Raw genomic sequence first — 25,433 nt, forward strand, 5'->3', positions numbered from 1 at the left:
GATCGAGCTGTGGTCTTCTGTAACTCGTAACTTCATTGTGCGTGTGATGTCGCCTGAAACTGAAATGGTGGCCTTCTTTCTACCTCCTGTCGTGGAGAACTGGAGATTGCAAAGGACTAGTATAATCTGGATGACTGGATCAATGGAGATGGAGTGCTGCACCGTTCTCTGGATAAGAATGCTGCTGGTGGTAGCCTGGGTCTCGCCGATCTGCATACGCACATCTCGCGAGTCAAGTTGCCCATTGGTATTACCGAGAACTTTGTATATCACGACGGTCAAGTACTCAAGTAGCTCCAAAATCCGAAACGGTACCAAACCTGTGGTCAGAGGTCAGCTTCGTACTAGGTGATTCAAGGCAGCACGCGCACACATTGTCAGCAGAGGGGCAGCATCGTAATATCACACCAGCACGTCCAAACACTTGTCGCCATCTCGCGACGACGGCGACGAGACAAAGCGCCACTACTCCACTCTACCCCTGCGGGGAGCACCAGAAAAGCATCTGTGCTGTGCACTGCGGCGACTCCCCAGCACCGCGCCTTCGCTTCCCGTGACGTCCGCGGCGACGCGCCTGCGCTTCCGGGCACGGGGGGCACCCATGGCGGCGCGGGGGAAGAAGCTCATCAACGATCCCAACGGTACGATGCCGCCGCTTCCTTCTCGTTCGCGTGGAATTCTCGGGCTGCTTCGACGGCCCCCGCGAAATTCATTCCCGGGGAACCTGATGGGTTTTGACTTTTGAGGCGCAGATGTGGTGACGCAGTTCATTGAGGGCTTGGCCGAGACGTACCCGGGGTTGCAGTACCTGGACGGGTTCCCCGAGGTGAGGCGACGCGATTGAATTCTATACGGCGGCCGCCGCTTCCGCACCCAATATTTTTATGTGGTTTGTGCGATTGATTTTGCACTCGGGTGTGCAGATCAAGGTGGTTCTCCGCTCTGATGTCGCGGTCGGGACGTACGATAAGGTTGCTGTTATTTGCGGTAATCATGCTCACCTCGGAACTTTTTGGGCGTCAATTTCAATTTTGGACTCAGGCCGATGATCAGGCTAGGATTCGATGGTAATCGAGGGTAGAGCAATGTATAGTTTGCTGATGAACCTGACTGATATTTTTTTTTATTTTGCAGTTGATAATTTCGTGCAGTAACTGGCAAGTTTTAACGATCATGCACTAGTACTAGGCTGATATTTGATGATAGTTTGAGTGGTTGCTTATACTTTGTACTTTTGGTATGAGTTCCAGTTCTGGCGTGCATGATAGCTAACAATGTCTAAAATATCGGATACTGTGCTGTCTGCCAAGCTATTAAAGCATGCTTGCTAGAGTCGCTGGATATGGAAGTGCAATCCTCTTCACAGAGTATAGTATGATATTCGCTAGGAAGTTATAAACTGCTTAAGTGAAGATGCGAGGTACTTTGAATTTTGATCAAGCATCTGCTTGGAGAGCTGAAGAGTGATCTTGCTAGATGGAATGGCATGACGTGCTCTCGCATGCTATCCTTGATTATTTAATTCCTTTCATGTGTTCAAACAGTGGTTCGATAGTTGTCTAGGCAGATTTCTCTCTTTTTTCAGTAAAATTTCGAAAAGTTTAATGGCAACTATCCATTTTCCTGCTGGCTAAACATATTAACTAATATGAGGTGGTTTGATAACTTGTTTCTTCACGCAGGAGGTGGAAGTGGTCATGAACCAGCCCATGGTGGATTTGTTGGTCAAGGAATGCTGACTGCTGCTGTTTCTGGAGATGTTTTCACTTCTCCACCTGTCAACTCTATTTTGGCTGTATGCTCCTTCTTAAAACGCTTCTAGAGAATTGAAATCACTTGGATTTCAAAACTTCCATGCTGTGTTCTAATACCGCAGGCTATCCGAGCTGTAACAGGTCCTAAGGGCTGTCTTCTAGTAGTAACGGTACTTGCCTTTACAACCACTTTCATGTATTACAAATTTACATCAAATGATAACGGGGGCCTTTAATAGGAACACCCATAGGGCAATGAGTTAATACATCTGGATTTTTTTGCTGGCAGCATGCCACAGCTTCTACTTAGTACATGTTAAATTGAGTATATAAACACCCTTCTTAAATACAGAATTACACGGGCGACCGGCTTAATTTTGGCCTAGCAGCTGAGGAAGCAAAATCTGAAGGCCACAAAGTCGAGGTTGCGCATGTTCTATGCCTTCTAAATATCAATTTAGATAAAAACTGGTGAATGTATTTTCATATGTGTATCCAACAACATCAGATGGTTATAGTTGGAGATGATTGTGCTCTCCCACCGACTCAAGGCATAGCTGGCAGGAGAGGCCTTGCAGGGACAATTCTTGTGAATAAGGTAATACTCTCCTATTTTAGTTGTTTGGCATTGTCTCAATGCTTAAATATGGGTTAATTATTTCCATTTCTGTTGTTCCTTAATTCTATCTTGCCTTCTTCGGTTTACTCGTAAATAATAGAAATGAAATGTCAAAGGTGGTAGACTATGTCGTTCCCAAAAATAAACTTCTACCTCAGACCGTAATCTTCATGTGGGATGACATGTACATTCTAAACTACGAGGTACTACAAATTTATAGAGGTGGAGGATCTTCCTTTTCCTCTATGGGCCTTTTATGTACAGGTGATCATGTGATTTGTCTATTAGTTTTCTTAGTTCAGAATGCAGTGGCGCTCCCTGCTTACTTTTGCTGTTTTGCATCAAGATCAGATACCTATCTTTTCTGCTTGCTGCATATTCTGTCATTGGAATAAGTATACTTAACCCACCAATGTCCAGGGTTATTTAAACGGTTTGAAATACTTCAGGGGGTATAAAACCTGGTTTCAAAGATCAGGGGGTTTACTACTTTCTCGGGTTTAAATAGTGTCATTTAGATAGTTGATTGTCACTCATCACTTTGGTGAAACCATGAAGTCGTGATGCATGACATAATCTTATAAACTCTTCCATTCTATCTACTTTAATGTTCAATTTTTTTATTAGAAATAATAACTCATATAAGGTTTCCTGATAGCCTGATACGAACTTTGTATGCTAGATCCAGTGAGCGACAAATGCATTTATTTCTGTTCTAAATGGATTAAAATTTATCTTCCGCTTACAATGCACATCGTTGTGAACACCTCTTTTTTAATTTTTCATTTGTTTGGTTCTTGTTCTGATGTTAAAGGCTTTGTTTTCGTTCTGAAACTATTTACAACCGAGAGATAACTATTGATTCCTCACAAGCTTCACTAGATTATTTAAGATTAATATCGGCCTGTCTGATTCACAGGTAGCTGGAGCCGCTGCTGATGCTGGTTTGCCCCTTGAAGAGGTAGCTGAGCAAGCAAGGCATGCATCCGAGTTAGTTGGTACAGTGGGAGTTGCTCTGTCAGTGTGCACACTGCCTGGTCAGGATACCTCTGATCGTTTAGGTCTAGAACAAATAGAGCTCGGTCTTGGAATAGTAAGTTTACTTCAGCGAATTTCTGTCAGCTCATAAATGGCACAGAGGATTCATGCTTTAGAGTTGTACCTATATACTTGAGATTATATGCTGTGATAATCTTTTACATTTTAGGTTAAAAAGGCTTATTATTGAGAATACATCATTTGCATAAACTTTTGATTATCTAATTGTACAGTATTTTTGTGTTTCTAGCATGGAGAGCCTGGCACTGCTGTCACTGAACTTCAGCCTGTTGATGTAGTGGTGACTCGTGTTCTTAAGCAGATCTTGTCACCGGTATCCTAGCTCTTCTGACACTTGACTTCATGATTCTGCTGACTTTGCAGTTTTTTTCATTGTTTTTTAAATAAACAATTTTTTAAATTTTAGAAACTAGAAGTCAACGTGAAAGAAAGGCTAATTTAGTATAATATAAATTGGCACTTCAAGCAAATGATTGGTATGCGGTTCATTCATTCAAATTAAGCTGTATGTATATATCACAAGCTATATACAATAATCCAAATTTGCTGACAATTGATAACAAGTGAATTCCCAAGCTAGACCTTGAGAAGGAACTTCTCTTATTTTTGTGCTGCTTATCCATCTCACATTTAGATAATATGAATATCATGTTTCTTCCTCTTTCAATCCAATCAAACCTTGTTTCTCCAATTACCATGATATTCAACTGCTTCGTGCCTGCCACCTAGTTTTATTCGCCATACCTAGTTATAAAAATTGTTTTTGGAACTAGGCCTAATTGCAGGAATTTGACAACGTTGACCTAAGCTACCTTTTATTATCATTTAGTACTGCTGTGCTCACAATAACTTAAAAAACCAATAATAAACATTTCATATTGTTAGTTGATCTGTCTTTTAAAAGTTTAGTTCAACTTGTTGTTAGAACTATTTAAATGAGTTTTTAAGAATGTACTTCTGCTCACTCTGACAGGAAACTCGATATGTTCCTATTACAAGAGGCGACAGGGTTCTTCTCCTGACTAATGGGTACATCATTATCAAATGTTGTTTTGTTGCATCTCCTTAGTAACATTCTCAACTTAGTATATTAGATTATTAAATATATAACTTTCTTCATTCCTGACGCAATAATGTTGAGTACTATGCAAATCATAGAATATGATTAAATCATTTAGCTAAAATATTCTTCCAGAATATGAACATGCTTGACTTGATTGACAGTGCGTCTTCGGCCTGACTTTTGGGTAATGATGCGGAATGACATTGGTGCTGCATGCATGGTTGATGGTTGTAGTATTTTGGTATGATTGAACTTGACATGAGAAATGTGCAACAACAGTATAGTATATGCGTATAGCACAATTTGGCCTTTGTCCCATCTTTCTAGGACTGGCCCTTTGGCGCCCTTGACTTTCTGGTAGTAGCTATTGGACAGTCATAAAATGTGCAGATAAAGCTATATATACACTTCTGTATCTTTAGCAAACTTCAATTTGCAGATGAAGATCGATAACCTGTTGTAGATATTCCATGCAGAAAACAGAAAATGTTCCATGAAAAGGACTTCAAACGAAATTTATACTTATACTTTCACCATAATTTATGCATCATGCTTATCCTGAAATTCATGTATGAAGTTTGGCAATTTTACATATTTGTTATTCTTTCTTCAAATGAGAGTCTGAGTTTGTTTGATTTTTTTCACATGCATGATACTGTCGCTTTCAACTGTTTTAAGTATTCCCTTGAATTAAAAGATTAGGTAAATGAATGCAATATTCATCTATGTACCATTCTAATTTACAGATTAGGTGCTACTCCGATCATGGAGTTGATGATTGCCACTAGAAAGGCTGTGCGTGAGTTGCAACTGGAATATGGAATTGCTACTGACAGAGTCTACACAGGATCTTTTATGACTTCACTTGACATGCAAGGTAGCATATAAGATTTTTAATATGATGGAACTAAGAAAAAAAAACTACCATTTTGCTTGAGGACTAGGATAGCATGGAATGGCTTCAAACATCTTTGGGTGGGATGCTCAGTATCCATCATTTTCTGTAGGATTCTCAATATCCATCATGAAGTCAGATGCAACCATTTTGCAGTGCCTAGATGCCTCTACTAAAGCTCCTTGTTGGCCAGCTGGAACCAATGGTAATAATTTTGTTTTAGACAGTAATTTGATTTATCATGGTAGCGATTTCTTACATTTCAGCTTTCAGTAGTGCATCATACTTGATAAACTTAAGTGTTGCTCTTAGTTTTGGCAATCCATTTACTTGATTTAACATTGCTAGGATATACAGTAATTTGGATTGATTGGATTAGTCATGCCCTTTCTGGATGACACACGGAATAAGCATACAGATTTAACGTGTCTAGGATATAGGTAATTTGGATGGCTAGGAATTTACTGTGTTGTCCAAAATGTATCTTTGAAGGTCTATTTAGCCATATTTTCTTTTTGACAAAAGAAAAAGGATTCTTATTATCTGGTCCATATTTACTTGTGAAGTTGATTGAAGGTGTTATTATTGGTGAAAGTTGACCTAGACCATGCTCATGTTACATTAACCAAGCAAGCATTGCTCCAAGCTTCACTATTATATATTTTTTCTGTACACACTCAAGAACGTATTGACCCTTAAAGATAGACATGGCTTACTCTGCAGGAGATCGGCAAAAACCTGCAAAAATTTCTGTTCCAGCACCACCATCATGTGCGATGAAGAGTGATAAGGTAGGATTTCCATAGCGATTACACTAACTCTGTCATTGTCTCTGAAAGCAAAACTATATTTTGCTTTCCTCTATAGATTTGTATCTGTTCTTACTCCTATATTTCATTATTGAAATAGTGCCTCTGCTGAGTTTGTATGGACGATCTGCTCAAGTACTTAAGTTATCGAATTGCCAATTTTCATTATAGTACATGATTTTATTGTTAACTGTCTACTGCATTCAGAAAAAATAGAAATGCATTTGAGCGCTCAAGCAACCAGTAGGGTCCAACACTCTCCCATGTTCCTAGCTGCTTCTGTTTTTGCTAGTCCCATCTGGTCATAAAACCTTCGGTAACAAGAGAACATGCACAAACCAAAACTATGGATGGGATCACTATTGTACATCTAATTTACTGCAAATAGGATAATTAGGAATATTACTTTTATGCTCAAATAACCACTTGATGACACTATTACCGAAATTTTCATCTGGTAGTGGATGAAGCTAGATAAATTATACTGCAAATTTTCAAAAAAAGGGGAATTTGTTGACATAAAAAAAACTATACAATGTGTCTTTGGTTGATACTTTCATACTTACCTCATTTTCTGTTAATTGGCAGATGCTTCAACAAAGTCGAGAGCTAACCAAGGAGGGCTGCATTTTAGAGGCTTCTATTGAAGCAGGTGCTAAAGAAATAATCAGGATAAAGGATAGTTTAAATGAATGGGACAGTAAAGTAGGTGATGGTGACTGTGGGACAACGGTGAGCCATACTTCTAGGACTATTTTTCTGCTATTTTCTAGTTATAATCCCATAGCATGTAAAAATATAACTTGTTTTAATCTTTTCAGATGTATAGGGGGGCAATTGCTATACTTGATGACATGAAAAAATGGTAATACTCTGAGAAAAACTAAAATCAGTTTTACATGCCAACCACTTTCTTGGTATACTGGTAAACCTGTATCATGGGCTCATGGCTTAACACGCTGACTGGGTAAAATTTTGTTTTAAACACTTGGCATTAGAGACACTTGAGTAGAAACAACTATATTACCTCATGTATCATCTGTGAGTTGTTTTCCTGCGATTATATCATTTGTAATAGGGTCCCTTTGTAATATGACCCTGCATATCATCTCAGGATTTGTGTTTAATATTAGTATCCCTCTTCTCAGCTACCCGATGAATGATGCGGCTGAAACAGTGAATGAGATTGGTGCCACAGTTAGACGGGTCATGGGAGGAACAACTGGGATCTTGTATCACCACTCTCCTGCTGGAATTGCTTCCTTTTAGAAATTAGAAAAATTCTAGCATAACTAATCCTGGTTCTATATAGGTATGACATCCTCTGTAAGGCTGCCTATGCAAGTTTAAAGGGCATTAAAACAGTAGAAGCAAAGCATTGTAAGAAACTTTTCATGTACATACTGAATCTCTTCCATGTACCATATAAGTCATACAAGGGGTGCATTGCTTCCAGGGGCTAATGCTTTACAAGCATCCATCGATGCCATCAGCAAATATGGTGGTGCTCGTGCAGGCTATCGTACCATGCTTGATGCTCTGATTCCTGCTTCAGAAACGCTTAGAGAGGTAGGCAGTTACTGTATATATCGGTTCTATTATGTTGGCAAGTATCAGCATTCACCCAAGAAGTCTTTCTTATTGAGTAGAGACTTGAAGCTGGGGATGACCCTCTTGATGCATTCATTGTATCATCTGAAACTGCTATGACTGGCGCTGAATCCACAAGACACATGCAGGCCCAGGTGAGATATTTTGTCATCTTCAGAATTTTGGTGCAAAAAAGAGAAGAGGTTCTTTTTATGCATTTTAAACTTCAGGAGGCCTGATTTTCTGAAAAATAAAATCAAGCAGTTTTACCAGATTTGCTTCATCTGTGGCCTGGATTTTTTATTAGATGATGAAGCTTGAACTTCTGCTGTTTATATTTAGTTTATAGTTTAGTGTTTTATTGTCAAAAGGGAACATGCTAGATAATAGTTTTGAGGCAGTGGAAATCAAACCATCTACTCGATGATTAAATTTGAACCTGTATTTTTTCCCCCATATGGCAAGTGGTACTGATACTGTGAAATTATAATTTCAGGCTGGTAGATCATCCTATATTGCTGCTGACAAGTTGGCATCAGCTCCTGATCCTGGAGCCATGGCTGTTGCTGCTTGGTATAGAGCTGTAGCCCTTTCATTGAAGAGCATGTTACGCCACTCAAAATCATAGCTCTGTTTCAGCTCCACTTGCCTACCGAAGTTTCGCACATATACAGGCCAGCCCTTGTGATCTCTGTCGGCTCCAATTTTCAGTTGTGTATATATTCTGCTTGGCCTTGGCATGAAAACTTTCACGGGAGTGTTGTGCATGGTAATGATGCTCTAATTACAAGACGCTCATCTGCCCACTTCTATAAATATTTGAATGAAAAGATAGTGTGAATTTTGTTAAATGAAGTTTGATAAAGCACTGGAAAATTACATCCATGATCCATTGTCCTCAGCATCTCTCCTGGCAGCAAACTGCACAGCACACCTTGCTGTGCATTTGTACCCGTGAGTGGCTCATTGGCTCTCGTAGAATCTAGCATTGGAGTGATTGGCCAATCATTTGAACCATACTTGCCAGCTTATTTCCAACTTATGGTGCTTATCCACTAACTGTTCTAGCCAGATAGGAACTGATTAGCTTATATATTATGCTACCATATATGATTGCATTGTAATTAATGTTTGCTGCATTGAACTACTCGGGGCTATCCCCAAAAACCTGAGCAGAGAGACATGCTACAGTGTATGAATATACTTTTTGCAAGATTGTCACTGAAGCATGTCGTCAGTAATTGACAATGAATTGATAAAAAAAATATATGTAGAACTGTAGTGTTCAGTTGCAAAGCTGTCTACAACTGTGATGCTACTGTACTCCATCTGGATATTGGTCCATTTAAGGCAACTATAACTTAACGCACTCTTGAGAATCATGCAAGGTGCATCATTGTAGACTCTTCCATTATTCATGCAGTATGTTAGATGGTTGAACAAGTTGGTGTGCCTATCTTGGGTTCCATCGTTTTTGCATTACGGCAAGTCGTTATGGAACATAGCTGCTTCTTCTTCTTGTTCTTTTTTTTTTTGAAACGATATAGCTTGGTTTAATCAAGGCCACATAATCCAATTCCGACAGGATAGTTTAGAGTTGTACCAAATCTCCAGCTTATACTGTCAATTATTGTGTGCTCAACAAAGCTGCAGCTAACTAACCTTGGTAGGTGGTAACTGTAAAGCCTGTATTTTTTTAGACAAAGCACACAATCATACGATACAATGCAACCAAGGGATCAGAGCGCATTACGATAATCCGGGGCTGCTGGCCCGTTCTTTTTAGAATTGAAATCACTGTAAAGCGGATAATGGCCAAAGAAAAGTGTGCGAAACAGGGGACAAAGAGAGGTTGGGAAGAAAGAGCCCTCAAAAAAAACAGAGAGGTTGGGAAAAAAGACGGTTGGTGCCATGAATTATTGTTCTAGGCCGGGCCGGCCCAAGGTACAGTCAGGGATTGCGTGCTGGTTCGGCCTGTGCGCATCCAATATGGATAATGCCTGCATCTACCGTGTCTCAATTAGTGCCTCCATGATTGGCTGGGTTGTCCCGACCTCAGTCGCGGTTGGAGACTCCAATGCACCTGACAATAGAGGGTGTTTAGGATTATTTTTTTTTTGAGAGAGAAAAGTGTACATATCATGTGTAGTCTACAGTCTTCTGAACGAACTAACTGCCTTTTTTGTTGGTTAGGGTGCCACAAATTTTACGGGAGTTTTGCAGGAAACAATCTGACTGCAACGAACTCCTGCGACTCTCATTTCGCGATGCAATGCGAATGCTATGGACACTGTCACAGCGGCGATTGGCTTCTTGCTCAGTTTCACGGGATCCGGTCGCCTTGCTCGCACTCCAGACTCCACCGAGCCAACAGCGTTCAGCTAGACAATGCAGTCTGGCAGTCCGGCGCTGGAACGTTCTGGTGTGCGCACCGCGCGTTGGATTCGGAAATCTATCCGTCGCTCGTCTTTCCTGCCGTGCTGGCTGGCGGCAAGCCGTTAACAACCCTGGCTGTTCGTTGTCAATTGTCAACTCTCTTTACGACTCCTTTCCTTCTCTGCTTTGAGTCTTTACGTGTGTTGGCAGGCAGCACATGTAACCAACGGCCAACGGGCATGCTGTTCACTTCCTGTTCTGGCGGTTCGACCGGTTTGGGCATGACCTGCATCCAGATCTAGCAGTAGCATCAGGTGATGCAGTGCCAGCATCCACGTGCTCTGACGCGAGATGAACGTGAGGCGACACATACGGATAACACTCCGCGGCACATGAAGGCCCTCCTGGCTGAGGAATGAATCCAGCAGTTGCCATTTGTCAGTACAGCATCTACTGGGAAGGAACTGACGGTTCGATCACTGGCCAATCATTCTCGGTTGCCTGTGTGCAGACACCCAAATATGATCCGTTAAGGCAGACCGAGAAAGCCATAATCAATCGAAGCATTTTCCTCAGGAGAGCATGCACCAAAGTTCCTCACAAGAAAAGTGCAGAAGTTCTCAAACATTATAAAAAAAAAAATTCAGGCTTCCTCTCAGGCACCTGCGAAGAAATACCTTCATTTCTGAAAGAAAATGACTGAAACGACATTCCGTTTCCCCCCTTCCTGTGACTGTACCTCCTCCTGTTTCCTGTTCCTTCTGCCCACCGACTGCCACTATTTTCTATTCAAGAATCTGTTAAGAGGTCATTTTCTTGTCATGCATGCATGCCTTTTCTACTTTATTTGATGCGACCTGCCCGTAGAACTCCCCTCTTTAGTGCTTATTTTAAGTGCACCTCGGTGTTCCATGATATGGACTGTTAGAATGTTTGCATCACACGCAGAGCCCACACGGAACTCTCCCTATCTTAAACTGTTCGAGACAGAGAAGATTAAGAAACTAATATACATGTTTGGTGCTAGCAAGGAGGATCAATGGGGGTTTTGGGACTCACCACCAAGACCAAATCATGCCTTCATGATTCACTGGCACTGTTCTGGAACAAAGGCTTGGGAACACACAGCGTCCCCTGCCCAACTCCCAATGAGGGCATCTGGTGCGTGGTCGATTTGTAGTAGTGGTTGACCTCAGATCACGAGATGCTCTGCTCCAACCATTCGCTCGCTTAACCTAAAGCTCGCAGGTTAAGACCCACAGCTAGCTCTTCGTGGGAATCAGAGGGACCCTAGCTAGCTAATAATCATCAAGCAATCAGTGGAGCCAGAGATGCTAAAGTACTTAGCTCCATGTACAGGGGCACAATTGTCTAATAGCTGTGTTCAGAGTGTGAAATGAAATGGCCTCTTTTTGAAACGAATTTTATTTTATTTTTTTTGAAACGAAATGAAATGGCCTCTGATGACCTGAACTTTTCTGATGGGTAGCTTGCATTGCTTAATTATTGGCAGCGTTTTCTCCATGCATGAAAAGCACGGCCCAACGTACGTATTTCCGGCAGGCCGGACGTATGGAAAAGGAAGAAATAAAACCGGGTTGGACAAGACTGCTCGTGACCCGTGAGAACGTATTCTGATCAACTTGCGCGTACGTGTGTGTATATGAAAGGAATGGACGAACGGCACCCCATACACTATCTGCTTGTCTCTCTTTGTTTTGCCATGACGATTCATGCTACTACTATTGACTTGGTCCGCATCTCTTAATTTAATTTGGCCCAGAAGCGAATGCATTGGCCATCGAAGCCAGTAAGGCAGTAACCAACGATCTTCAGTTTGGTGATCGATTAACAAACACGGCGTGATAGTCCTGCGCTAACCGCAGGATTAGGCATGCAAAACACACGGAGAGAGAGAGAGAGAGAGAGAGAGAGAGAGAGAGCAGGTGGCGGCGGACCAAGCATGAAGCATCCATCCATCCAGGCACCGCACCAAAACCCTGGCTTTCTTAGCGGGGCTTCGTTTCTTTTTCTCCGTTCGCCTTTCGCGGCGCGCTCAGGGGCCTACACGGAATCAACCAGCCGGCGGCGTGGCTGGCCACACCACACCCATCACCGATGCAATGCTGGTCTGGTCTGCCGGTGCTGCAGGTAGCTCCCCGGCGCGGCCGACAGCGACGTCGGCGAGCCCAGCTAATCATGCAACGACCCGCGGCCGGCCCGATCCTTCGCTAGCTATATATGCCTTCACCCGACTCCAACCAACCTGACACGACGTACACGCGCCTCCTCCTCCCTCCCCTGTGCTGCTCCGCATCAGCAGCAACCCCTCTTAAACCCCCCCGCCCTCAGGCTCGCGCGAGCTCGATCGGAGAAGCGAGAAGCTCGCTCGCCGGCAGGCAGGTCCATGGGAGAGGCCGTCACCGCCGCGGAGCTGCTCTACGGCATGCCGCTGCTTCGGTCGGTGACCGGCGGCGACGGGGGCGGCGCGGAGCCTGGCGGCTGCGGCGCGCTGCTCGCGGAGCTCAAGGTGTGTGGCTGTGGCCGTGCGTTCTATGTCTCTCTCTCTCTCTCCGTCGTTTGCGAGCGCGCGCATGGCATGTCTGGGCTGAGCGCGTGATTGCTGCCGTCGCCTGCGGTTTCATTTGCAGCAACTGTGGGGGGAGATCGGGAAGAGCCGGGAGGAGCGGGAGCGGATGGTGCGGGACCTGGAGGCCGAGTGCATGCGCGTGTACCGCCGCAAGGTCGACGAGGCCACAGGCGAGCGGGCGCTGCTGCACCAGTCGCTCGCCGCGGGGGAGGCCGAGATCGCCGCGCTCACCGCCGCGCTCGGCGCCGAAAACAGCCCGCAGCTCAAGGTATTGATTGCTCTCTTCCATTTCGTAATTTCTTTTTCTTAATTCCCTGCAGTGTTTTAGACAGTTAGTACTGCTCCTGCTGAAATATTTTATCCGTTCAATGTAACACTGTCAAGAATCAAAATGGATAACTGCAGTAGTATATTTTTTTTTGCGAAATGCAGTGGTAGTATAGCATTACCCGTGTAATCACAAGTAATTAAGTGTAGCTATTGGAAATTGATACAGTACAAAAGTATAGTTTCCTCATAAATTTCTACAGTAGTATAGTTACGGTAAAAAAAAGCAGAACACAATAAAACTTAGTACATGTGTAGGAGTAGTTCTCAAGGCCAACTTAATTATTTTCACACATTCAGTCTGAATATTCTTGTCAATAAAATCAAGATTGAGATAGCTTCATTCCAGGCATTGTAGTAAGACGACAATTGATTTTATCTTACGACTGGTACACCGTCGTGACCTCCTTCCTCTAGGTGAACAAATGGACCATGTCGTTGACCGAGCGGGTGTCGTCGGCGACGTCCCTGCTGGAAGAACTGAGGACGATAAGAGCAGAACGGAGCAGACAGTTCGCTGACATCAAGTGGGAAATCGAGAAGATCAGCGCTGAAATCGCAGGGAGAAGCTACGGCTACGAGGGCTCCCCCAGGGCCAGCGAGGTGGAGGAACATGACCTGACGATCAGGAGGCTGAACGAGTACAAGGCACGCCTGACAAATCTGCAGAAAGAGAAGGTACGGCAACCTAACGCATTCCTGGTTCTGGTTCTGATTCTGAAACTTCTGAATGTGCAAACTTGTGCAACGGCACATTCAGATAGGAAACTAAAAGTAACAGGGGCTGCTTAACACAAATCATTGATTAACAGAAACACTCAGGTCTGAACCTTAGGTGAGGTGGGCCTGTCAACTAGTAGGAGGTCCGTCAGTTCAGTCTCACTCTGTTCATGTCGTTCAGTTGGTAATGGTTCATCAGTCAATTCGCCCTTGGCTTTCCTGGCCTTGGTAGTATCGTACTGGTTTCAGAAGCCTGTCGTCACCTGTCACACTCGTAGGAATTTGACTGTGAGATCGAGGCTAAAATCTTTCAGTTCAAATTGACCAGAGTTAATGAGACTAGCTCAAATTGACCAGCAGTCACCATCATTAACCTACAACATGACACTGAGGAACTGACACAAATTGTGGAATCTTTGCAGTCGGATCGGCTCCACAGGGTCCTGGAGCAAGTCACGGAGGTGCACTCCCTGTGCGACGTGCTCGGCGAGGACTTCATCGCCATCGTGAACGAGGTCCACCCGGGGCTGCACGAGACGGCCGACCCCGGCAAGCCCACCAGCATCAGCGACAGCACGCTGGGCAGCCTCGCCCAGGTCGTGGCGATGCTCGCGTCCGAGAAGGCCAAGCGGGCAGCCATGGTGCGTGCTGCTACCAGCCTTCCCCTGCATCCGATCCGCTTCTTGTTGAACTTGCTTATCGACCGGCGTGTTCCGCATTGCATTTGCAGCTGCGAGAGGCCGTGGTGCCGCTGGTGGAGCTGTGGGAGCTGATGGACTCGCCGGAGGAGGAGCGGCGGGGCTTCAGGAAGGTGACGGCCGTTCTGAACCCTGACAAGGACGAGGCCCTGTCCTCCGGTGTCCTGTCAGTAGCAACCATAAACAAGGTGCGGCGCTGAACAACTCTGCTCCCGTCGCTCATCAACTAGATGCAGCTGCAATGTCGGTGACTGATCTGTTGAGATGTTGCGTCGGCGCGGCGCAGACGGAGGAGGAGGTGGAGAGGCTGACGAGGCTCAAGGCCGGCCGGATGAAGGAGCTGGTGCTCAAGAGGCGGCTGGAGCTGGAGAACATCTGCCGCAGCATGCACGTGGAGCCCGATGCGAGCACCGTGCCGGAGAAGTCCATTGCGCTGATCGATTCCGGTAAAAGTTCAGAGCTCTCGTGTTGGCTACTGAATTGCGTTCCAAGTGAAAGAGATGTATGTGAGGGCAATTCTAATGTTGGGTGGAATCTTATTCAGGCCTCGTGAATCCTTCAGAGCTCATGGCCAGCATCGACGATCAGATCGCGAAGGCCAGGGAAGAGCTCCAGTCCAGGAAAGACATCATGGACAGGATAAACAAGTGGCTGTTGGCTTGCGAGGAGGAGCAATGGCTCGAGGAGTACAACATGGTATGTCCTAATGTGCATTTAGAAATACTGATTGGCAACTGAATTTCTTATGCGATAAATAAAAAGATAAAGACAAAAGGGAATGCTGCTTTCAGGATGAGAACAGGTTCAGTACTGGCAGAATCGCGCGGCTCAACTTGAAACGCGCCGAGAAAGCAAGGCTTATCATCACCAAGATCCCAGGTGCATTGACAGATGATGAGTTGGCTATTCCAACTGCATCTCTGAATTCTGAAGTTTTGAGCTCGACTTTCTGACTCTCTGTTTGAAAGATGTTCACTTACACTAACTCGCTGGGGGTAAACCTGCAGCCATCGTTGACAACCTGATGAGCCGAACACTCGCGTGGGAGAGCGAGAGGAAGAAGCCGTTCCTGTACGACGGGGCTCGCCTGGTGGCCGTCCTGGAGGAGCACAAGCAAGCCAGGCTGAGGCAGGAGGAGGAGAGGCGGCGGCTCAGGGTAAGAGAAAACATCACTGCAATTGTTTGGCTTTGGCACCTCCAAGAACACGCTAATGAACTGCTCTGCTGAGCCACAAGAATTGACCTGAAGTGACTTGACTTCCATGGCGCAGGAGCAGAAGAAGCTTCGCACCCTGCTGAGCGAGAAGGAGGCGATGCCGCACCTGAAGCGGCCCGGCAGCAGCTTCGGCCGGGGCTGCGCCGAGCCCTGCGCCGTCAACCGGAAGCGGGTGGACGCGGCCAGGCCCGCGCCGTCCGTGCGCAGCGGCGCGTCCTCCAGCGGCAGCGGCAGCAGCGGCGGTGGCGCAGCCGAGCTCCTGAGGCCCCGGTCCTCGGCGGCAGGGGCGGGAGCTGGGCACTGCGGCGAGTTCCTCAAGGGTGCGAGGCGGCTCTCCGGGCCGCCGTTCAGCTACGCAGCCGTGCCCAAGGGCGGCGGCGGCATGTCCTCGTCGCTGGCGCTGTCTTGAACTGATCGCAGGTCGAAAACGAGTGCTGCTATAGTAGCAACACGGTCGTGTACATACTAGTACTACCTGTAGCAGTGCTGCATACAGAGATGATTCTTTTTGGAAGGGCTATCAACCTGTCAATAGCCGTGCTGGAAAAATCGTTTGCTATTCATATTCGAATTGTTGTGCTGGTGACGGTTGATGGATGAGAACATTTGCTAGCTCTATCGCGACACCAGACCAGAGGCGTGCGCGTGCGCTGCGGCGTGCCCCTTCCCGTCGGCGGAAGCGAGCTCGATCGCCGCTCTGGTACGGTGGCGCTCGGGCACGTATGCTCAACTCGGTCGGACGTGTCCAAACTTTGGAAGGGGCAACCGGCAACGGCGCCTTTGCCTCGATCAGCTGCCGGAAGCAGCGCAACGGAATGGGGCGAGCCGGCGAGGCGGGCATCACCTCGTGGAGCCGTGCCTCTGCTGGTGCGGCGGCGGCGTGCACGGTCGGCGGTGGGCGTAGGGCGGCGCCGGCGGGTAGTGCTGTCGGCCACATCGTGCTTTTTGGTATTTCCCGTGGGCACGGTTCCATTGAGGGGAAAATTGTAAAATATAGCATGCTCCATTACTCTACTCCTACCATGGATCAAGGCCGATGAAAGTTACCATCTTCTACTTTTGGGTGCACCAAATGAACGGTATATTCCGTTGTTTTTTTTAAGGAAGACATAGGTCATAAAACGTGAAGGCAGTATTATTAGTTGGGATGTGCAAAAGGTAGCTCAATTGAGAAGTGGGGTGCTCGAAAAGTAATGGAAAATGCTGTTAACCTAACCAATACTAGACGCAGCAACGGAGCCAAAAGAAAACATACACAAGCATGAAGAGGTCAACTATTTTCTATTTTTTATAGTTCATTATATAAGAGTGTGGCGCGGGCCCTTTGATCATACGGTGCTTGTGCGTATCTTATACAAGAAGGATTAGAAGAAAAAAAATACAAGATTGTAGTCCCACGAGACAAAATTCATGAAAAGAAAACACAACAACAATTCATTTCGGGCTAGTGTTGCCCCGTCGTCGCAACAAGGAACTAGGAGACACTTTCAACTAGCCATTGCTATAGAAAAACCTGGCTTGCCATAGACATGTGCGACGAGGTGCCGAAAACTCGTAAGTGCGCAGAAAGGAGAACGAAACGGTATAAGCACATTTGCATAGGCGCCTTATCTTCCTTGGCACACAGAGTTTTCACTGCCAAATTCCCGGATTTTGGCCATCACCTTAGCAGGACACACGTTTAACCTGGTACCTGTCAACACGACTCTCCAATCAGGACAGGGTCACAGGATGGTAAGAGTAAATAAACTATATGTTTATTCTGCTTGTGCTAGCTGGTCCAACGGAACACATAGCCACGGAGTGACTTGTCAGTGGCATACAGAACCGTCACTGAAGAATAGATGATTGCTACATGTAAACACACGAGTTGGGAACACTGTTATTCATCGCGATTAACCTGAAGCCATTATTGAGCATCCATCCATCATTCGATCCACAGGACCAGCCGCCGGCGGCTACTAACACACGCTCAGGAGCAGTTGGAGCCCGGCACGGCCGAGGCGTTCCGGCCGCAGTAGTTGAGCACGAGTGGCACGTCGAGCGGCAGGTTGACGGGGATGCCGAGCACGTTGAGCCTGATGGCGGCGCAGAGGCAGGCGGCCAGGTCGAGGTTGACGAGGTTCCCCAGCAGCGGGCAGCACTGCTGGCTCCGCGGCACGTTGATCTTGAGCTTGAGCAGGACCAGCACGTCGGCGCACACCTTGAGGTCCGCCAGCGCGTTCGTCGGGCACGGGTTGCCCCGCTGCTGCTGCCCGCGGACGACGCCCGCCGACGAGATCAGCAGCGCCGCCGCGAGGAGGAGCGCCGCGGATCTCAGAGCCATTCGATCGGCACTGCACGGACGGGCAGTAGCTGCCTGCTAGCTCTGCTCTTGTTTGGAGTGCTGGTCCTAGTGGTAGTGGATGGCTCGTGGCTGGCTTCCTGGAGTATGGTAGCTAGCCTGCAAGTGTGAAGTATTTATAGACAGAGTTGCGATGCAGGCATGGCACGACCAGATATTTTCCGTTTCTCCCCTTGTGGGCGCGTGCGTGCATCATGCGTGTGTGTACATGGAACGGGTAGTGGCGGCGGCGAAACAATGTTATCCGGTGATCAAGTCGTCGCACGATGATCACTTCCTCTTTCTGCAGATAAAGGTGAGAGAGAGGTGGCCGCCGTCCGCACTCCATAGAGGCAACAATCACGTCCGGGTAGCTGTTTAATCTGTTTGCAGATTGTAGCTCTGCAACTCTTTTCCTCAACAAAAAAAAAACAAGCTTTGCAACTCGACGAGCACTGCATGCGTGCCAAGAACATCCATCGTCCGCGCGGCAGCCTTTTTTCTTTTCGGTTGCAGGTGTGCGTGCGTGTACGCGGCCACGCAACGCATCTGCAGTGGTGTTCGTTCGGAGCCAACTAGCCGACATCCCCACCGCACACGCGCCGCACCAGACCAGCCGCGTCGTCGCCACCATTTCTGGCGCTGGGGGTGGCTTCAGAAGGTGGATCGATTGCGACTCTGGCCGCCGGCTCGATCGGTTTGTGGCTTTGTGGTGCGTGTGAATGTGCGATCGACCATGAGTCCATGGACGGGTAGTAGATTCCCGTGGGAGTGAGTGATGGCCGGTTGAGTGGTGGATCGCACTGCCGCCACAGTGGGGTTTTCTGATGTGACCAACGTGCAGGTGCCCACTGATCGCCGGGGGAGGTCGGCTAAATAGCCGTAGCAGGCCCGCAGTCTTGCTTAGTTTTTTCTTTTCTTTTATGCTTAGCTAGGACTTGCTCATCCGCGGGCCTGCTACGGCCCGCTGGATCACCAGTTCGCGACCCAACAACGCAACTAGGCCGCAAATTCTACGGCCAGTCTCGGCCCATCGAAAAAGAGGCCGTGGTTGGCGAAACCCGCGGTCCGGTTTACGTCGCGCACCGAAAAAACAGAGAGGGGAAATAGTACAACGCGGCGGCGACACCACCGCCCGTCCGCCCGCCGCCTCCCCGCCGCGATGGCGATGCGCCAGCTCGCCAGGCTCCACCAGCGCCTCTCCCCTGCTCTGATCCCCCGCCAGCACGCCCCGAGCCGCGCGTGGCCGCCCGCCGCCGACGCAGCGTTCCTCTGCCGCGGGCTCGCCTCGTCGGCGTCGTCCTCCGCGGCCGCGGCGGGTCGGGAGAAGAGCTCGAGGCGGACGCTGGGGTACCTGCTCGGCGTGGCGGTCGCTATGGTCGGCGCTTCCTACGCGGCGGTCCCGCTATACCGTCGCTTCTGCCAGGCTACCGGCTACGGCGGCACCGTCCAACGACGCGAGGTCTGACACTTGACTCTCCTCATTTTCGATTTGTGTTTCGATCCCCTTGTTAGGGTTGGAGATGTGCATTGCCCATTGTGCGTAAATTAAAACCATGTGTTTGATTTGGTCCATTTTAATTTTTAATTGCATGGCTCGATCAATGGTAGGGTTTAGTTCCATAGCTTGTTATGCTTTGCTATATGTTGCTTGTGTGAATGTGTGTCATTTCGAAGCTATATGGAGTTCATTGTTCCAATGGACTTATTACGAGGGAAATAGGAATTTCTTTGAGTTGTTAGGAGTTGTCTAGTTTGAAATCTTGTGTTTGCCCCCAGAGAAATGGAAATTTAGAATCGGTAGCTGCATTGTTGCCGTGCAAAAGTAATGATTTGCTTCTTCCAAAAATTGATTTCATTGAAGCCGGCCAAAGCTACTCCTACTTCTGCTATTGGTTTTATTGAAGCCTTATGCTTGCAGCGCAACCACAGCTTTTGCCATATTTGAAAAATGGGATACAGTAGGACGTGTGGCAAATGTCTTCCAGGTCCTAGTATGGGGCGCTAAGGGCCTTGCTGCCCTGGGCCTAGGGCGGGTAACCTAGTTGGGTTAAGTTGTTGGTCAGGTCCTAGTTTTCTCAGTTTCTTGTAACAGTCTGTTTTGGTAAAACATTCCACTCCTCACTCTGATCCAAGGTGGGGAGTTGGTTTTTGTAATTGGATCCTTTTTCCTTCTTAATACAAAGATACGCAGCTGTCCTGTGTATTCGAGGAAAAAAAACACAGTAGCATTGTAGCAAATCCTCTAAGCCAATGGAAACTTGTGTATACCCTGGAGGTGAAGGGAGTTGCAAATTTTCAATTTCAGAGAAATGGAATTTCCCCTCTGTGACTCATTCGGTGCATGCTGGAGTTGGTGCGTGTATGTTAACCTAAGTTAGGAATGAGTTCTTTAACTGTCATTAGATGACGTTATTGTTTCTAGTTCGTTTCCCAGGTGAAGGCTGACATTGATGATGATATCATCAGCTGAAACCGTTATTGCCAAATTTTATCCAAATGATTGGAACCGAGAGAAGCCAGAAGTCATATTTCAAATAGATCATGTTGAAAGTTTATATGATGATAAATTCCTTTTGAATTTTCCAATTTATTTATGAAATGGGCTTGAACTTTTTTTTTGGCTCTGCAGAGTGTGGAGGAGAAAATCTCACGACATGCTCGAGATGGAACTACAACGTCCCGGTGAGCCTTGCTCAACATGGAAATACCAAGTTTTTGCATTGTTTGTTTCATGTTCCTACACTAATGGAACACTTTCCTCTGAATACTTTATCCTGCCACTTCCTTATTGTGTCTTTGATGTTAAACCTGAAGACTCTATTAATGGATTTTTGCCAGAAATATGTTTTATGAAAAAGTTTGAAATATACCAGGACACTTTAATGTGTTCACCGGCTTCACTTAATTCTGCTCTGCCAATTATAACTCATGATATTGAGCCTTTTGTACTTATTCATTCAAAAATCAAGCCAAGCCTTAGTTTCATAGGAGCGCCAAACCCTCTTTACTTGTCTTTGACATATTCTTTCCTTGGTGTCTGTTCATCAATGTTTATGGTTTGTATGGAAATGCCATGTTAAAGATTAACTTGGTACAGTCTTGACAACCATTGCATCCCCTACAGTGAAATGATTGCGTACTGAGTATATTTCTAGTTAAACTCTAGAGCTTACACCTTCATTTTTAAAAATATTTCATTTTCCAGGGAGATCATTGTCCAATTTAATGCTGATGTTGCTGATGGAATGCCATGGAAGTTCATTCCTACACAGAGAGAGGTAATTGCCTAATTGGTTGGGATTAATATACATTTTTCTAGCACTTTCTGTTGTATACTCTTTCTGGACCTATTCCATTTGCTGTAGGTCAGGGTTAAACCTGGTGAAAGTGCTCTGGCGTTTTATACTGCTGAAAATCGCAGTTCAGCTCCAATTACTGGTGTATCCACATACAATGTTGCTCCGATGAAGGTTTGAAATTGTAATTTGCATTTCATTGGTTGCTATCAACACAATTCGCATGTATCTGCTGTTTCTTTTTCGAAGCTAATTATATTATCATTGATCCTATTTTGACATTTTCTTTAGAAATGCGATGCCATCTTTGTGCAATAGATTTTTTTTTTACCGCAACCATTTCTAATATACTGGGTTGTTCAATACTTAGGTATTCCCTTCTGGCATATCTTTCAGTCTGCTGCCAAGAAATGCTAGGTGTAATACTTCCCCTATTAGTGCACTTTTTCATATGAGCATTCTCATATGGAACGAATCACAGTTTATGCTAATAGTCGAGGGTGATAAAGGATTAAATATTTCAGTTCAAGTTGTAGAAAAATGTTTAAAATGTCTGTAGTATACTTTTAATACTGTTTCTGGGTATTGGTTTTTGTTTCCTCCATTCCTTGAATTTGAAGATTATATTGGCTTTATCATCCCATGAAAGTTCGAACACTTAACCAGATTTCTAAATTGTAATTGTCACCTATTCCATTTGCCTGAAATTTTTTAATGGAAGTTGTACATGTATTGTTTTATACACCTGCAACATTTCAGTAAAATAAAAAAGCACATGTTTTATTTATTGAATCAAAAAAACTTGTTTTGTAATGAAGTACAACTTTTCACCCTAAAGCATATCAGCATGTCCTGAGCAGCAAGATTTGTGAGAGAATCACAGGAATGCTGTTGGGACTTGAGAAGTTATCAGGCACACTAGTATGGTTCCTTTCTGTGAAATAGCTTCAAACCAATGTTTGACAGAATTACCTTTGACTCTTTTCTCGTGGCTTTGCAAATTGGTGTGGGTCAGAAAGTTTAACTTGAGCTAGGGTGTTGCATGATATTAGCTAAGAGAAGTTCTGTCTCCTGTTCTTTTGAGTTTTCAGTAGTATTTTCTTCCTCTTATCGTGCAGGCTGCCATTTACTTTAATAAGATACAATGCTTTTGCTTTGAGGAGCAAACACTTCTTCCTGGGGAGCAGATAGACATGCCAGTAAGTTCAGTTTGCACTGTCATGAAATATTCCGTACATACAGTTATCTACAATTATTTATGTGCGCTGCGCAAAACTTTTACAACACTTGTGAAACTTTTCAGGTATTCTTCTACATCGATCCTGAGTTTGAGACAGACCCCAAAATGGAGGGGGTGAACAATATAGTTCTTTCCTACACGTTCTTTAAGGTGAACGATAGCTAGAGAAAGAAAACAGAGCAACAGTGTTTGTTCTATTAGAGAAACACTTCATCAAATCTGTATGCTTCGAAACAGCGCATCTCATGTAACATCACGAGAAGAGCTTGTTTGTCTGTGTAGTTAGCTCGCATTTGTCTGTGGAAAATTTTGCAAATAATCTGTTAACAGTTACAGTGTACCCGACGCAACCAAAATGTGGTTCCTTCTCCTATGTATCAAGGATCCGGCGGCATTGAAGTGATGGCATTTCTTTTTTGAATACCCGAAGTGATGGCATCACGTTATGAACAAAGTGGAAGGAAGTAGCGATTCCCCTTTGTACTGTAGACTTCGACAAATAAAGTTAACCTTTTAGAAACCGGGCAAATGAAGCGGTTTGCACAACAAGACGGGACCTGCCGTGCGGCTGCAAAAACGAAAGCTGGCCACGGGTAATAGTCTTTCAGCCTTCGTTATGTCAGCTCATCAGGCGAGTCGCACCTTGATCTTCTTGTCGTATGGTAGGGTGAGGACTGAGGAATACCCAGGATCCTCAGGCATCGGTAGCAGGCTAGCCTGTCGCGATATCCTCCAAATCCCATTCTCTACATCCTTCATTTACAGAATTCTCTACAAGATTCTCTCCTCTATATCTCATTTCTCTCCAACAACGTTCTCTAAATCTCGTTCTCTATACATTAAACCCTATATTAGAAACGTATTTTGTTCCAAATTTTTATACGTACGTATTTATCATACCTCAAACGCTATGGACATATTTTATTTTTATTTAATTCAGTGTTTGAAACGTAAAGAAAAAATAGAGAAGAGGAGAGAGAATCTCTATATATAGAGGAAACCTGTAGCGTTCTCTATTTTAGAGAACCATTCAGTGAACGCTGCTGAACTAATAGAGAACGGAATCTTCCTCTATATATAGAGTACAGAACGCTTTACAGAACGCTGCTGGAGACAGCCAGGGCCGTGTCTTGCAATTCATGTCCACTGCCCAATGAATCATGAGTGATTCGTATCTTATGACGCATTTGAATGCTAGCACATCGTGGGAGCTTGCCACGCATAGACGTCCTACTACTCAGTTGTCCGTTTTTCCTCCATCAAAGCGAGTCGCCAGCCACGCCGCCGGCCGGCCCTCCTCCCTCCATTTTATGAGTGAAACGAGGATCCCAAGATCTCCCAAATCTTACGGAGCACTCGTCCGGGATCCGCGGTCCTCCCTGTTGCTCCGCCGCCCGGCAGCGACAGGGAGACCGCGCCGGAGGAGGGCAGCAGGCGATGGGCGCCGGGCCAGCGGCACGGCAACCTGCCTGCGCTCCACGGCCGGGCGCACGCGGGATCGAGGCAGTCTGGCCGGTACGCGGCCATGCCGCAGCCGCGCGCCCGGTTTGTTTACTCCCCCGCCGCGGCAGGGCCGGCAGCGAACTGTTTGGGCGTGAGCGCACGTCGCGCCAAGCGCGGGGTGAGGAGCGAATCCGCCGTACCGATCGCGCTGCTGCCTCTGCCCCGCGGCAGCCGGCATGGGAAGAGGGAACTCGACGCGACGCGACGAGATGGAATCAGAGGAGAGGCTCGGCCCGAACCAAAACCCCACCCACCGAAACCGGAGCGCGGCACGGCGCTGCCGCCGGATCCGCGCGCGCCGGACGTGCGTAGCTAGGCTACCCTGCTGGTGCGGCGGTGGCCGGTAGCGGGCGGGCCGTAGCGTAGCGTGCGTGCCCTGGCAATGGCAGTGGCAGCAAGGGCGGTGACCGTGGCACGAGCCGGCTTTCGCAGCGCTGCATCGCTGCTGCTACGGCGGCCTCGTGTGGCGACGCAGTGATCTTTAGCCTGGACGGCGTTGACTCTTGGAGTACGAGCGTGCCTACTGCCTGTCCCGCCCGTGGAGGGCCCGTGGATCGGAGCTGCAGGGTGAAGGACTTGCAGGCGTGTCGGTCCTGAGAATCCATGGCATTATGTATGGGAAATTTCTCCCTATTGTTACCAGACATTCTCATCCCTTAACTTCCTTCTTTTTATACATTCAAATCCATAACTTAAATATCAAACGTCAGGGTTCTCAAACTCCTTATTTGGTCTTAATTTGGTCCCTAATTTCATTCTCAAACGTCGGGACAAGTCAAAGGCTGCCGTCACAACTCACAACGTACCGGAGGCTCGCTTTAGGTCCCTGTCTATGGTGTGTGTTACCGCAAGCACAAGCACCGCAGTGTTACTTGTATGTTCATGTTTTGAGTCTATCTGGGTGAAACTTGTGCATGGACTCAAAATTTCATGCAGCCTTTCAATAACGTTTATGAGTTATGAGATTCCATTTCCTTCAGAAAAAATTGCTCGATTTCAATGTCAACTACACGAGTCTGTATTGTACGAATCGTCTCTAGAGGTCCATGCTTCTGCGCTTTAATTTGACCCTTTGATTGCATGGGTTACTAATAAGTCGTCCACGCACTACAAACGTAGCAGTTCATGTTACAGTGCGCGAACTAGTTCATGTAATCTCTCACGAAAAAGACACACAGGCTAACATGCGCATACTACATATAAGCAGATAGCATCATAGCACTAAGTTTGTTTTGGGAAGTTCTTCATTCATATGTTTTTTTTATTTAGTTCCTTGATCAGTTATTTTGTATATCTAGACGGCAAAATCGAAGCATACATGATATAGAAAATAAATACACGATTTTTATTTT

The 25,433-nt window shown here is 46.1% G+C and overlaps 4 protein-coding genes across 5 annotated transcripts; 3 read left to right on the top strand and 1 right to left on the bottom strand.

Annotated features, from left to right (window-relative positions):
• Nucleotides 1-83: 83 nt before the first annotated feature.
• Nucleotides 84-8,681, top strand: LOC112874108 (putative 3,4-dihydroxy-2-butanone kinase). 2 transcript variants are annotated; one of them, XM_025937283.1, is made up of 20 exons: nt 84-641; nt 753-826; nt 924-987; nt 1,683-1,795; nt 1,877-1,924; nt 2,107-2,178; nt 2,263-2,352; nt 3,293-3,466; nt 3,662-3,745; nt 4,406-4,461; nt 5,242-5,372; nt 5,503-5,595; nt 6,096-6,181; nt 6,788-6,931; nt 7,021-7,064; nt 7,348-7,431; nt 7,512-7,579; nt 7,656-7,768; nt 7,849-7,944; nt 8,286-8,681. In XM_025937283.1, exons 1-20 carry the CDS (start codon nt 602-604, stop codon nt 8,415-8,417), a joined length of 1,806 nt encoding a protein of 601 aa, XP_025793068.1. In that variant the 5' UTR covers nt 84-601; the 3' UTR covers nt 8,418-8,681. The 2 variants fall into 2 exon arrangements, with proteins under 2 accessions (XP_025793068.1, XP_025793069.1); XM_025937284.1 differs by having other exon boundaries at nt 6,114-6,181.
• Nucleotides 8,682-12,452: 3,771 nt separating this feature from the next.
• Nucleotides 12,453-16,279, top strand: LOC112876235 (65-kDa microtubule-associated protein 6-like). The gene is made up of 10 exons (XM_025940300.1): nt 12,453-12,695; nt 12,817-13,023; nt 13,500-13,760; nt 14,225-14,443; nt 14,533-14,688; nt 14,787-14,946; nt 15,045-15,196; nt 15,292-15,379; nt 15,508-15,656; nt 15,772-16,279. The coding sequence occupies exons 1-10, from the start codon at nt 12,573-12,575 to the stop codon at nt 16,123-16,125; spliced, it is 1,869 nt and encodes a 622-aa protein (XP_025796085.1). The 5' UTR covers nt 12,453-12,572; the 3' UTR covers nt 16,126-16,279.
• Nucleotides 16,280-17,039: 760 nt separating this feature from the next.
• LOC112876073 (cortical cell-delineating protein-like) lies at nt 17,040-18,158 on the bottom strand. Its single transcript, XM_025940111.1, has 2 exons — nt 17,617-18,158; nt 17,040-17,409 (listed from the first exon to the last, which is right to left on the bottom strand). Exon 1 carries the CDS (start codon nt 18,040-18,042, stop codon nt 17,689-17,691), a length of 354 nt encoding a protein of 117 aa, XP_025795896.1. The 5' UTR covers nt 18,043-18,158; the 3' UTR covers nt 17,040-17,409; nt 17,617-17,688.
• A 944-nt stretch (nt 18,159-19,102) lies between these two features.
• LOC112873483 (cytochrome c oxidase assembly protein COX11, mitochondrial) lies at nt 19,103-22,946 on the top strand. The gene is made up of 6 exons (XM_025936439.1): nt 19,103-19,501; nt 20,672-20,724; nt 21,248-21,320; nt 21,408-21,512; nt 22,457-22,537; nt 22,642-22,946. Exons 1-6 carry the CDS (start codon nt 19,202-19,204, stop codon nt 22,741-22,743), a joined length of 714 nt encoding a protein of 237 aa, XP_025792224.1. The 5' UTR covers nt 19,103-19,201; the 3' UTR covers nt 22,744-22,946.
• Nucleotides 22,947-25,433: the final 2,487 nt, after the last annotated feature.

This window comes from Panicum hallii, chromosome 9 (genome assembly GCF_002211085.1).
Source record: "Panicum hallii strain FIL2 chromosome 9, PHallii_v3.1, whole genome shotgun sequence".
Classification (NCBI taxonomy): domain Eukaryota; kingdom Viridiplantae; phylum Streptophyta; class Magnoliopsida; order Poales; family Poaceae; genus Panicum; species Panicum hallii.

What these genes read in the sequence shown, in the direction of transcription:
- LOC112874108 (XM_025937283.1), top strand. Translation starts at nt 602, where the DNA reads ATGGCGGCGCGGGGGAAGAAGCTCATCAACGATCCCAACG. An exon ending in CTGAAGGCCACAAAGTCGAG is followed by an intron (nt 2,179 to 2,262) that starts GTTGCGCATGTT and finishes CAACAACATCAG; the next exon opens with ATGGTTATAGTTGGAGATGA. An exon ending in GTTCTTCTCCTGACTAATGG is followed by an intron (nt 4,462 to 5,241) that starts GTACATCATTAT and finishes TCTAATTTACAG; the next exon opens with ATTAGGTGCTACTCCGATCA.
- LOC112876235 (XM_025940300.1), top strand. Translation starts at nt 12,573, where the DNA reads ATGGGAGAGGCCGTCACCGCCGCGGAGCTGCTCTACGGCATGCCGCTG. An exon ending in CAAATCTGCAGAAAGAGAAG is followed by an intron (nt 13,761 to 14,224) that starts GTACGGCAACCT and finishes GAATCTTTGCAG; the next exon opens with TCGGATCGGCTCCACAGGGT. An exon ending in GGCTCGAGGAGTACAACATG is followed by an intron (nt 15,197 to 15,291) that starts GTATGTCCTAAT and finishes TGCTGCTTTCAG; the next exon opens with GATGAGAACAGGTTCAGTAC.
- LOC112876073 (XM_025940111.1), bottom strand. Translation starts at nt 18,042, where the DNA reads ATGGCTCTGAGATCCGCGGCGCTCCTCCTCGCGGCGGCGCTGCTGATC.
- LOC112873483 (XM_025936439.1), top strand. Translation starts at nt 19,202, where the DNA reads ATGGCGATGCGCCAGCTCGCCAGGCTCCACCAGCGCCTCTCCCCTGCT. An exon ending in GCACCGTCCAACGACGCGAG is followed by an intron (nt 19,502 to 20,671) that starts GTCTGACACTTG and finishes TTGGCTCTGCAG; the next exon opens with AGTGTGGAGGAGAAAATCTC. An exon ending in GGGAGCAGATAGACATGCCA is followed by an intron (nt 22,538 to 22,641) that starts GTAAGTTCAGTT and finishes GAAACTTTTCAG; the next exon opens with GTATTCTTCTACATCGATCC.